General features: G+C 36.2%; 1 protein-coding gene across 1 annotated transcript in view; it reads right to left on the reverse strand.

Moving 5' to 3' along the window:
- Positions 1 to 13,646, reverse strand: part of LOC132400593 (exostosin-1-like) — a 450,728-nt gene that overhangs the window by 64,298 nt on the left and 372,784 nt on the right. Inside the window, exons 9-10 of the mRNA XM_059981686.1 lie at positions 9,916 to 10,005; positions 1,159 to 1,319 (exon numbers count right to left, since the gene is read on the reverse strand). Coding sequence (XP_059837669.1) covers positions 1,159 to 1,319; positions 9,916 to 10,005 — 251 coding nt within the window. The remainder of the gene's footprint in view (positions 1 to 1,158; positions 1,320 to 9,915; positions 10,006 to 13,646) is intronic.

Consider the following 13,646-nt stretch of genomic DNA (forward strand, 5'->3'; position numbering starts at 1 on the left):
AGAGGTGTCAGAAATGGGCCAAGTGAATTTAAGGGCAGGGTGGGTTGGAGGAAAAAGTTGATGAAATCAGCAAGGGTGTATGAAGCAGCAACAATGCAGTCCTCAATGAAGCAAAGGAGGAGTTGGGGAGCATTACCAGGGAAAGCTTAAGAGATGGACAATAGCCAATCAAAAGGCAGGCATAGCTGGGTCATGTGGATGCACATGGCTACCCTACAAGTCCAGAAAAAGTGGGAGGAGCTGAAGGAGAAATTCTCAAGAGTGAAGGTTAGTCCTGCCTGATGGAGGAGGGTGACGGTGGAGGGGAACTGGTTGGTTCTTCTATTGAGAAAGAAGCAGACAGCTTTAAGGCCTTCTTGACGAGGGTAGGTCTAGGCATCCATGATGGAGATCGAGAGCATGAGAAATGCTGTAGATGGGAAGGGACTGAACCAAGGGGCATAGAATGGGTTTGAGGTACAAGGACATGAGCCCCTCCAGATTTTTGTGTATGTTGCTTCATATTGAATTTTTTTTAGCTTCAATCCTGAAGGTGATTTTGGGAGTTAGGCTGAAATGTCCAAATATTCCATTTAGATCCAAACAGCTGAACATTAAAATACAGCTATAGGTTAGTTGTAGCCTGGAAATTATTGTAGAAACTCTGAAATCTTGCTGAATTTTGCAAATTTTGTGGAGCACTCTGCTCAATAGAAAAATGCTTTCCTAAAATCAGCCCTTGTCCCAACATCTTACTGTAGATTGTTATCCATTTTAAAATACAATGCAAATGTATCAATACTTGTACAAGTGATAAATAATTAAAGTCTAGAAATTAAAGTATGTTACAGTATCAAAAGGATGCTTCGTATAAATCCACAGGAAATTTGAAGTAAATTCTTCAAATTTTTGTAATGTTTAATAACCAATGAATTTCAAAAAATAAAATATCAAGATAATGGAGTGGGTTAAAAAGTTAAATATTAAGTTATTTAAAGGTAGTATAAAATATCTGAAACAACTTTGAAATATGAGATCTATATTTCTTGATGAAATGCAAACTTGAGGAAGTGTTGCTTTTCTAGTATGCAGACTGTAGGTTCAATGTAATTTTCTCAAAATTAAATGTAAATAAATACAAAAGCAGAATAAGGTACAACAAAGTGATTATGAACTTGCCTGTGATAAAATGCTGCGCCAGTCAGAACCATGGAATATTCATTAGTCCACTTTGAGGTATACCCCCATCGTCCCTTACTGTTGTCCCAGTAATGACTTCGGGCTGGGTAACCAACTATCCGGTCTGGGAAACTATGCCATACAATGAAGGCAAAATCAACCTGAGAACAAAATAATAAGGTCAACAATCTGGTTTTGAGATTCTGAGAATAATAAAAAAAAACAGTCAGAACAGTAGATCTTTCTCCATAAAGTAAAGGTTGAGGAAATACTCAGATGGCATATTAGTTTCTCGGAAGCTAATACTGAGCTGTCTAAATAACTTCTGCTTTCGAGACAGCTCAAATCTCATAACTACACATCACGTAGTTATGACAACTGGTATGACAATGGCTCTGCCCGAGTCTGCAAGAATCTGCAGAGTTATGGACACAGCTCAGCAATCATGGAAAACAGGCTCCCCTCCACACACTCTTTCTATACACACTCTACCTCTTTAAGGCAAACAAAATAAAGACCTCACCTATCCCAGGCACTCTCTCCTTCCTCCTCTCACTGAGCAGAAGATGCAAAAGCCTGAAAGTATATCCCACCAGGCTCAAAGACAGCTTCTATTCTATTATTATATAACTATTGAACTGTCCCCCTCATTAGATAAAATGGACTCTTGACCACACACTTGACCTATGACCTTTGCTCCTTATTGTCTGCCTGTGCTACATGTTCTCTGTAATTGAATTACTTTATTCTATATTGTGTTATTGCTTTCCCCTTGCAGTACCTTAATGTACTAATGTAATTAAATGCTCTGTATGGATGACATGCAAAAGAGTTTTTCATTATACCTTGGTACATGGGACAATAATAAACTAATTTACCAATTTAAAGGGACAAAATTAATTTACTACATTAAACTAGATTTGGCAGTAGGATAATTATATCTAAAATTAGATAAGTTACGTTAAATTTTGAAAAATTTGTCAAGGCTTGTTGAAAGCTCAAGGAGTTTATTGGGGTGTTAACACAAGAGATTCTGCAGATACTGGGAATCCACAATCATAATGCTGGAAGAACTCAGAAGGTCAGGCAGCGTCTATGGAAATGAATAAACAGTCTATGTTGTGGGCCAAGACTCTTCAGCAGGACTGGAAAGGAACGGGGAAGAGCTCAGGATGTTGCTAGCTTCAAAGGACTTTGAGGAATGAATGGAGAAACTGGAATTATTCTCTTGAACAGAAATGATTATGAGAATGTTTAACAGAAACATTCAAAATAATAAGGGCTACTAATAGAATAAATAAAGATTAACTGGTTTCATTAATAGAAAGTCAATACTCAGATAATAAAAACCAAAGTATTGACCTTTTATTAACGAAACCAGTTACTCCAGAATACAAAAAATTAAGACAATTGCCAAAAAAAATTTGACAGATGCAGAACAATTTCTGTAATGTTTGATATGAACTGAAAGAATAATAAGAGATAAAACCACTGCTATTTATATGAGAAAATGGATATATATTGAAGTGTTTTAAAAGATTTCTCAGAGCTGCATGGAAAGATTATTGATTGTTTTTATGGACACGATAGGCTGCATGATTTCCCCTTGAATGCTCTATGATTTTATGAAATGTGAATAAAGAAAATTCAAATATTTGGTCTCTTTGTGTAGACAACGAGAGTAGAGAACAAATTGTGCAATATGAAATAGAAGAAGCTGATTAAATAGTGAACTACAGAAAAGAAATGTGTCATTCAAATACTTGCCAGTAATGCATTTAGATACAGAAATACAGTAAATGATTTTTAAAAATATACTATCAATGCCAGTTTCATGTCTCATGTTGTAGTGTTCTTGCTCAGGCATAAAAGAACTCTGAACTAAACACCGAGGTAAACCGTAGTCAATGAAGACAGGATCGCAGTAAGATTAACCGTTTACTGTTCACTCTTCCACATTAACGTATGGTGAAAACTGTTGATAAAACAATACAAAATATATACAGTATTTGTTTCCTTCTTGATATCACATTTACATCATAAATACTTGCAAAGGTAAAACTACAACAACTACATTACATTAAAGTGCAGCATACAGTCAGAATCTACCTATGACATTGACTGCTTTAAATACACTTCAACATAAACTATCCACAACTCTTTAAATAACAAAAACATAAACCTTATCAACCGTCATTACTTTTAACAGAATCGGCGTTAACATTTTTAATTCAACGTATCAATTATCTCATGAACTTACGGTGTTGCTTCACTATGTTTCTAGTGCATAGAAAGAAAACTTTTCTTGCGCTGATCCTGCACATGTGAGCCCCCTCCTTCCCATTTCTCCAAACCGGTATTTTCCCACAAGACGCGGCGAAACCGGGTGTGACGTCATCGCATGCCGCGATATATCACAGACAACGAATTTACTTTAAACAATCTTAGTTAACAATCTAGTTAAAGTTAACTAGAAAATGATAACAAATGAATTACTAAAGTGAAAATATAATAAACTAAACAAATGCCATAAAGGCAACACATACGTACTATGATCATTTTGGGATTGAATATATTTTGCTCAGATACATATTGACAGAAAAATAAAACACTGAAAATAAAAATAAAAATAAATCATGATTGCCTATTCAATGAGTTGATCACAATTTAAGCAAAAAGGTGCTCCATCTTCCTTGAAAAAATATTTATGGAAACAGGAAAGTTAGAAAAATAGAGGGCTATGGATATCCCTAGGTAATTACTATGGTAAGAACATGTTCACACAGTTTTGTGGGCTGAAGGTCCTGTATTGTGCTGTATCTAATATTTCAAATATCACTGAAATGCTGAGAAAAAATATGCCATATTGTGCTTGATCACCGTGTACGATCCCCAGGCAACCTGTAAGGTAACTTGTGCAGCCACTGGCCCCCCTACACTGAGGACTTAGTTTCACACCAGTGCTGGCAAGTCTAGCATTACTTGGTCATCCCCAACTGTTTGGTCATTTCAGAGTTATCCTCATTGAAGGATTCTGGAATCATATATGGATCAGACTGTTTTTAACAACTATTCAACTGTTTTGTGGTCAATATTGCGAGAATTTTTAAAAACATTCAGTTAATTCATTTAACTTAAATTCAACAATCACCATGATGGGATTTGAATTTGGGTCAGATTTGTGTGGATTCTGGTTAATTCCAGAAACTGGACACATAAAAGCATAGTATAGTCCAAAGCATGAAAGCATTATTTAATCCATCCAGAGAATTCAGTTAACATTTACCAACTATTTCAGCCCAGCTCCCCTCGCCAAAGAATGCTAAAAGGACATTAAAAAAACAGCTGAAAAATCTGAAGGGCATTTGCCTAAATTCTTGATGTGAATTTCTAAATATGAAGCTCTATGCCAAAGCCAGAAATTTACCCTCGAGCTCCTTTACACATCTTTCTGTGGAGAAACACTCAAATAACAGCCCTGCTGCCTTCAACAACCCCCACCAGTTCTTTAGTTTGCAACACTCAGCACAGCAATATTCCGCTGTCACCAATTTTTAAGATTTACTATTTTGATACATTATACATTCTTTGGCTTATTACAGCAAAACCATCTGGACAAGTTTTCCTTTACATGCCAGGAGCCTACTAAATAAGGAAGAAGAAACACTACTGTAAAATTCAGTGTGGCCCACCATCTGCACATCTGGCACAGTATTACAATGGCCTAAATGCAAAAGATGCAATTTTATCAAGTAAGATCTACTTCAACATATTATATTTTTGCTTGCTTGTTGGATCTGCCATCACCATTTAAATTGCTAAACAGATGTAGACATGTACTGCTTTAGTATAAACAATCCCAGTTGCCCTCAGTATATTTCAAAACAATGTTGTAAATATTGCTGCATTAGTTAGGGTAAAGAAGTAGTGACAAGGGTGAAGGATGACATTTGAAGAAAACTGCTCATTTTTTTTAGAGAATCTGTGCAGTCACAATGGCACTTGCATGTAAATATTTTCAAGTGAATTTGTTAGCAGCTAAGATGGAGATTTCAATAAATCATTTGTATTATGTTATTTTATTATAATAACATAATCAAACTCTGCAATTAATTCAGATTGTCAGTCATGCAAACAATCCAAACTGAAGACCTTATTATACTTAATTTGTTAGATCAGACATTATTCAAATGATAGTTTAAGAACATTTTCAGGCCACAACATAGTTGTAGTAAGCCTTAAATATCAGTGGTGGGTTTTAGGGTTAATTCAATCTAACATACAAATTTACTTGGGTGAAAATGGTTGAAATGACTAATATGATTAAAAAGGTTGAAAATTTTTCATTTCTGATTCCTGGGGGTAGGGTCAATTTAAGAATGGATACAGACAAATAGGGGAATAATATTTTGGGATTACCAATCTGTGCCTGGCCCAACCACGATTCCTACTAAGGCAATTCGATCTAAAAGGCAGAGAGGTGTTGCAAAATGGAGTACTGGACGTACAACAACATAATTTGAAGCAAGCCATGCATGGTAACAAGGTATAATTATAGTACATGTAATGGTTAGCTCTGTGGAATTTGGATAAAGTTCCTTTCCATAAACATTAACATGCTCAGGGACACAAGCGCTGCAAAATTCCCCTCAACACCACACATGTTCTAACTTGGAAATACATTATCATTGGATATTGGGGACAGTGTACTTGACTGTCCTGTGATTGCACAATGTGGTGTGCAGCCATCAAGGTGGTTCTTGTTCACTAAATTCTCAAATGGAATTAGGAATGGAATGTATACACTGAACATGCCAATACCACCCACAGTCCATGAATAACTAAAAAAGTTGTTTTCCATTTTTAGTTACTACGGGCATCTTAATATCTACTTTTGAGGTGGCATTGACATGATTTACACACTGTTTACATTTAACATTATTTAAGTTAAAAACTATTTATTTAATTCTTGCAATTTTCAATTTATTACATGATAACCACTCAATCTACAATCTTGAAAGGCACACAGAAAAGTGATATTATGATGGGTCTGTAGATTAATACAATATGAATCTGAATTTACAGTTTACAGCTGACAGATTAATGGGTATTCACAGCTAATACATTATTTTATTTTTCACTATTTGAAACAGCAAAGAAATATTCAGGCTTGGACTTCAAAAAAAAATTTTTTGCACGAAATGCAACAGCACATGACAAATAGCCAACATCATCCCACATAACACACATCCTATTTTTGCTTTTAGTAATGATTAAAACACAATTTTCATAATGTTTTCTGTTTATTTTTATTTTTTTTTCTAGGTTTAGTGGACTTTTCTACTTGACATATTCTTCCATTCCCGTTATGTTTCTGACAGAGAGTCTTAACTTGGTGCCAATTAGTGGCGAATTCCTGGCAGGTTTTTCTCTTCTTGTGGACAAAGTTGCCTCAAGGAACCGAATTTAGATATTTCATGAAAGACCATTCTGATTGTCAGAGACCTGAGATTTTCATCTCACCAGGCTGGCTGGATATAAACGAAGGCTCCAGGACTACATTTCTTGCCATTCAGATCCTCCCAGTTGAATTTACATATTTTTCTATGAAATGTAAAGCTTCAGTAGTAAACGTTTTTAAACAAGGATTTTATACAAGTAAGCAATGACATTATTTATTTTGATTTAATTCTGCTGCATAACATGATTGGAGTGATAATGGCATATTGGGAATATTCGAAACAAGCTCATTATATTGGAACAATCTGTTTTGAATCACAGCTGTAATGTCACTCTGTGGCTCAATTTGACAAGCTTTTATAAATCTGGCAATTCTGTGGGGAATAGCTTGTAGTCCCAGTGCTTAATTGGCATAACCAGAATTTTGCTCACTTGAAGTAAATGGAGCCGATTCTGCTAAACCTACTGCTGACAAGATGGATTGTTCTCATCTAATGTTCATTAAATAGGAGAATACTATTTGCTATCTGTTCCGCATTTGAAGGTTAGTGAAGTTAAGACGTTTCTATATTATGCATAGTCTTTGCTTTGTATGCTTATAGTCAAAGTGTTGTTTGCAGCTGCCAACCCATAACTCGATCTTGTTCAATATATTGTAGTCAAAAAATCCACCTATTGAAAAAGATGACTGACCAAATATTCATGCCGTGCTGACAGGACAAATGCCTCAGACACAAACATGCAACATGTAAAAGTCCAGAAGTTCAAATAAAAAGTACATTTATTATCAACACATGTATAAATTATACAACAATTAAAAATAATAAAGACCAACACCTGAAGTGCAAGGTAAGGGAAAATAAACACAAATCATAGAAATAATAGATCAACTTGCAGTTAATCAAATAAAATTGCTCGCTGATTAAACTAAATATTGAGAATATGACGAGGAAGATATTAAAGAGAGATATGGAGACAATGAAAACAAACTGGATTTCATTCCTTTTTGGTGCACTGAAACTGTGCTAAAGTTTGCAATAGCTCCCCATTGTATCCTCAACAAGAATATGCAAAATTAGCCAAAAAGTGCATGCCAGAAATAAATCACTGAAGTGAAACCCATGCGGTTGCTTTGTACAGTTGAGTGCAGCTTCTGATTACTTGCTGTGCATCTATCTGGGAAGAGGATCTTCTCATAAAGACACACTCCTGATGATAACCAATAAGCAGAGGGGCAGAAGGAGATACAAGAGAGAGAATGGGACATACAAGCCTCGTCAGAAAGATACAAGTCAGAAGATAGTATCTGTATTGCCAAATGGGTCAGGAAACCTGTCAGGGCCACTAAAGAAAATGCAGGGCAACCAATAGCTCTAGACGTAACCTTCAGGTTTTAGTAACCCCTGCATTTCAAACAAACAATACAGCAATAAGTTTTGTGATATATCAGTGTGAACTGCCCATTACTTCAAAATGTTGTAGCAAATCAATTCACACACTTGTATTCTGATTAGTAAAGGTGACTCTTTAGTGGATGATGTGAAGAAGGATTGGATGATAACTGCTGTATTTTACTGTGGTCATGTGCAATTTTGGCTTTGAATTATGTAACAATATTTTATCCAAGATATAAGATTTCCACATATTACAACAACAGCAATTGCAGAGTAATTTGAAACTGCATTTTGGGACACTTGAGGTGATATTGTTAATCTAACTAAACTTTGACTAGAGTAACTTTGGTAAGACTTTGGAAGTTATGTAAATAAAGTTATCGAAGAAAAGTACATTCTGGGGATTTTATTGTGGAAAAATGAACAAAATTTTAATTGGGAAAATAAACTGAATTTGGTCAAAATCCATTAGGTCTCTAATGTTTAGAGTTGGCATTTTGAAGTTCAAAGAAAATACACAAGGTACCAGAAACAAGACAAAATCTGTAGATGCTAGAAATCTGAGCCACACACACAAAATACTGGAGGAACTCAGCAGGCCAGGCAGCATCCATGGAAAAAAGTTTTGGCCCGAAACATTGTTTATACTTTTCCCACAGATGCTGCCTGGCCTGCTGAGTCCCTCCAGCATTTTGCGTGTGTTGAACACAAGGTACTAAGTTGTGTGGCTCTTATAGAACTCGCAAATCATTATGCAAACTTTTAGATAATAATTAAAATTTGCCCTTATTGACTGTACGTGGAAGAAAGGAAATAAATAAATGCAAAATAAACTCATGATGGTCACCCTTTCTGTGATATCTTTGGGATCTTACTGGAATTTAAATCAAGCAATTAATTAAGAACGCTTTATTAGCTTGACATCCATAGGAATATTTGGTTAATATTTTAAAGGCATTACAGAAATACTGTGTCGGACAATAAAGTTGTCTCCGAGCTCCTACATGAGATGAATTTGTAGCTTCCATCATATATTTTCAAGCACAAATGGGGGAGATTTCAGAATTGCTTCTAAGAACATTAAACTTCAGCAATCAGATGTGGGAGTAAACATTCCCTGTTAGTTGCATACTCTATGGACACTGGAAGATGAATGAATGGCATACATTCAGATTTTAAGCTCACCATCCAGATTTTTCAATGTCAATGGAATATCTGTTTAAATAGAGACTAATATAAGAAAGTTATACAATGTAGTCGTGGTTACACAGTGAGTGTTCAATAGATGTTGTGATTTGCCTTAAAGTTTCAAGTCTTGTCAAGTCGAAGTTGGTATTGCTAAGTAATAACATCACTAGGTCGGTACTTGACAGGTCAGCCATGTCAGATGTGGTATTAGAATCCCTTGAACATTAGCATGTACCAATCCCAGTAAATTCTTCAATGTGCAAATAAGAAGGTCCTGAACAATCCAATTTCTAGTCTGTGATTTGGGAAAGAATTTCCATAATGTAGGGATTAATGTCTGAAGGTATGAACACCAATACTGAGAGAAAGGAAAAAAGTTTTACATTAAAAACTACAGTTGTATTTATGCTGGGCTCTGAAGAGAGTCAGAGGGATGGCGATAAGATAAAGAAGTCAAGCCACAACAGCATTTGCACTTCAGACTTCCCAGTGCTAGAGGACTGGGGATAAATAAGGTCAATTGGTGTAGAGATAATGTTTATAGAGGCTTTGTCAATATTATGATGGAGGAAGCAGAGATATGGACGAGCAAAATTTTATAAATGATGAAAGGCTAGCTGGAGCAGAGGAAGTTCAAGTCTCTTTTCCACTAAGTATTCTTGTAAAGTCAATGAATAGAAGCTGCTAATTGAGTTTTCCTAGATTGCTGACTTACCTCATTGTTTGACAGCACTGTATCTTCATCTAAACTGAGGACAGCATCTGTCTGGATGACCTCGTATGGGAAAAAGCGGTTGCTCATGCTCTGTAAAATAGGAAAACTCTAAGATTTGCAGTCATTTGAATATTCAAAACTATCTAACGTTTATGTTTTCCTGATTTATTTCCTTCTATTAAAATCTTATTTGGATTTAGCATCCTTACAATACATCAGTCTAGTAACTTTGGCTTCTCCTGCTATTCTTCTACTTAACTCTAATTAAAATATTACCTCTAATATAATATTGCATAATTGTAAAGACAAAAAAAACTACAAGTAAATGAAACATATTTTGCAATATATGGTATTTCTTTCTATAACATTTGGATAGAACATTACAAGATGATGCACTTTGCTGGCTGATGGTGTAGAAGCATACCCACTGGACTTCAACATGAGTGATCTCAGGTTCAGATCTGGCTGGCTCTTTGCATGCTTTCCATTCATGCTGGGTTGAGTGTCAAGCTAACAATTCAGCCTCGTAAAAAACAGCCAAATTGCTAAAGAAACGGCAAGGTTGCCGCCCAATGCACCACAAGGCCCAGCAAGGAACTACAACAACAAGGTAATGCTCTGTCTTTCTCATTGTGGCTTTTCAAAAAATCTGTCTGCTTCCACTTCCTTTTGGTTCGTCATCATTTTTGAAGGTCATCAATTGCGGACAACCAAATATGTCGCCCCAGATTTCAATCCTCAACACATCTCCTACAACTAGGGCCACACTTCCCAAAACCTAGCTTCAAAATTAATTTTTTTCACTCTGCTTTGGTGCAGCATATGAAATAATGAACACCCCTCTCTAATGTCAACTCATTCATGCCTGATACCATGGTCCTTGGGCACAACTGAATTTTCAAGCTGTATACCTATGATACAAACTTGTTATTCAACACAATTATTGGTCATAGTGCCTCTACAAGCATTGAGCATTCTAGGCCTAGGGAGATGATATATTAAGGACACATGTTAAACAGAGTGCAATTCTTCAAATGCTACATTACCACATAATAACTTAAGCAACAGAAGCAAGGATAGGAATGGGTTAATTGTTCCAAGAACTTATTCTATAATTCAATAAGATAATGGCTGATCCAATCCTAGCTTCAACACTGCTGTACCAAATTCCCAGATTCCCTTGTAGTTTAAATATCTGTCAATCTATGCCATGAACGTACTCAACAATTTCCACCACCTTATTCTGGCATCTTCCCCCTTCCCTTCCAGTCCTGAAGAAGGGTCTCGGCCCAAAACATCGACCATTTCCCTAGATGCTGCCTGAACTGCTGAGTTCCTCCAGCACTTTGTGTATCTATTGCTCTGGATTTACAGCATCTGCAGAATTTCTGTGTTTATATTTAACAATTTACATCTCTGGCTTGAAGGTTTTCAAAGATGCAAAACGATTTCAGAGAAGAAGCTTTGGAAACTTCCATCTAAAAAGGATGAGGTTCTGAAACTGCACCATTATTTTAAGTATCCATTGGAAGCATCCTCTCATCATTTTTCCTGTCAAACTCACTCAAATCCTTATCCTGCATTTTTCAATAAGATCACACCTCATTCTTCTATACTTTAAAGGATTCATCCTGCTCAGCCATTTTTCTGATGATACTCCTTCACTGCAGGAATCAATCTAATGAATCTTCTTTCCACTGGCTCCAACACATACATACTCTTCCACAAACATACAAATGAAAAGACCCTCAGAATAGGGGGGGGGGGGGGTTCCTTTTAGAATGGAGATGAGGAGGAATTTGTTGAGCCAGAGGGTGGTGAATCTGTGGAATTCTTTACCACAGGCAGCTGTGGAGGCCAAGTCTTTATGTATATTTAAAGCAGAGGTTAATAAATTCTTGATTGGTCAGGGCATGAAGGAATACAGGGAGAAAGAAAGAGATTGGGGCTGAGAGGAAAATTGGATCAGCCATGATGAAATGGCGGAGCAGACTCGATGGGCCAAATGGCCTAATTCTACTCCTACACCTTATGGGCTTAAAAGTCTACATAGCTTCAGGTGAAGTCTCAACAGCACCCTATGAAATATCGTCGGTTTCGCTGTCTTCATTTTCCATAGCCTTTGTGTCCAGGAGAACACACATTATGCCATGCATTATTATCACGCGAGTCCCTACACAGGTATGAACTCACAACAGGTAGGAGACAGTTAAACTTTCTAAGTGACATAGAAACATAGAAAATAGGTGCAGGAGTAGGCCTTTCGGTCCTTCGAGCCTGCACCGCCATTCAGTATGATCATGGCTGATCATCCAACTCAAAACCCTGTACGTGCTTTCTCTCCATACCCCCGATCCCTTTAGCCACAAGGGCCATATCTAACTTCCTCTTAAATATAGCCAATGAACTGGCCTCAACTCTTTCCTGTGGCAGAGAATTCCACAGATTCACCACTCTGGGTGAAGAAGTTTTTCCTCATCTCGGTCCTAAAAGGCTTCCCCTTTATCCTTAAACTGTGACCACTCGTTCTGGACTTCCCCAACATCGGAAACAACCTTCCTGCATCTAGCCTGTCCAATCCCTTTAGAATTTTAAATGTTTCAATAAAATCCCCCCTCAATCTTCTAAATTCCAGTGAGTATAAGCCTAATGAATTGATTGCAGATTTGACCAACTCCAGATAAGAGGCAGCATGCAATCCCACTTCTGGGCACAGCATCATGGCATGAATGATAATCACATTTTAGGAGCAGTACAAAGAAAGTGCTCTGATATCATCAGAAACACAAAAGAAAATTCTAGGAACAAATCAGCACATCAGCAGTTTGTAAATTGGAAATGATCAATTTACCATGAGATACCAACTTTGAGCAATGCATTCTCCATGATTAATAATCAGAATGAACCATTAAAAAATAAATTTGTCTTATTATTCACCATGAATTAAGCTACAGATAATTTACACAACTAGTACAGCTACTTCAAGGAATTGTATAGGGTGTTAATTTTAAAACAACCTAACACAAAAATTGTACCACTCATTCATTTGTGGGCATTCTTTGGCATGGTGGAAAAGTATTTTGCACAGACTTTTACAGAAGCTTATTTATTCACATGGAATTATACACTATAAAAATCTCTTATTTATTCAGCTTTGTATCAAAATTTGGCATTTGTAAATTTAAAAATCTGTACTCTAAATAGCCATAAAGTAACTGGCAGAATATTATCTGAACCCATAAAATTTACAAGTACTGTCATACATATGTTTTGGATGTGAAAAGTTCAGTGTTAGGTTGAACATAAATATTAAATGACCATTTTTTGACAAAATTGGACACTAACAGGAGTGAGTATTGGTGCCTTAATTAAGTGGAAGAACACTTTCCAGTAAATCGGAACATGTATATTCTAAAAGATGTTAAAATGCCTATCTTGATGCATTCAAATTACAAAGGCCCATGCCTCAAATTGATCACACTTGCAGCTTACAGGCGTATGCATGCCAGATGGAGAGTTTCAAATATTCCTTCAACAAATTGTAATTTTTGAGAAATTTCTAAAAATGTGAACAATAACCAAGATCATATTCTTTGGTGGATAATTTATTCCTTTGATGTAAAATTGCATTTTTCTATGATGTCAATATTATTTCTTGCTATTGAGAATCAATGTTGATCTTCCATTTAGTATATCCCTCATATGTTTGTTCATTGATGTCTGTCAGCTAA

The sequence above is a fragment of the Hypanus sabinus genome, chromosome 10 (assembly GCF_030144855.1).
Source record: "Hypanus sabinus isolate sHypSab1 chromosome 10, sHypSab1.hap1, whole genome shotgun sequence".
NCBI classification, from domain to species: domain Eukaryota; kingdom Metazoa; phylum Chordata; class Chondrichthyes; order Myliobatiformes; family Dasyatidae; genus Hypanus; species Hypanus sabinus.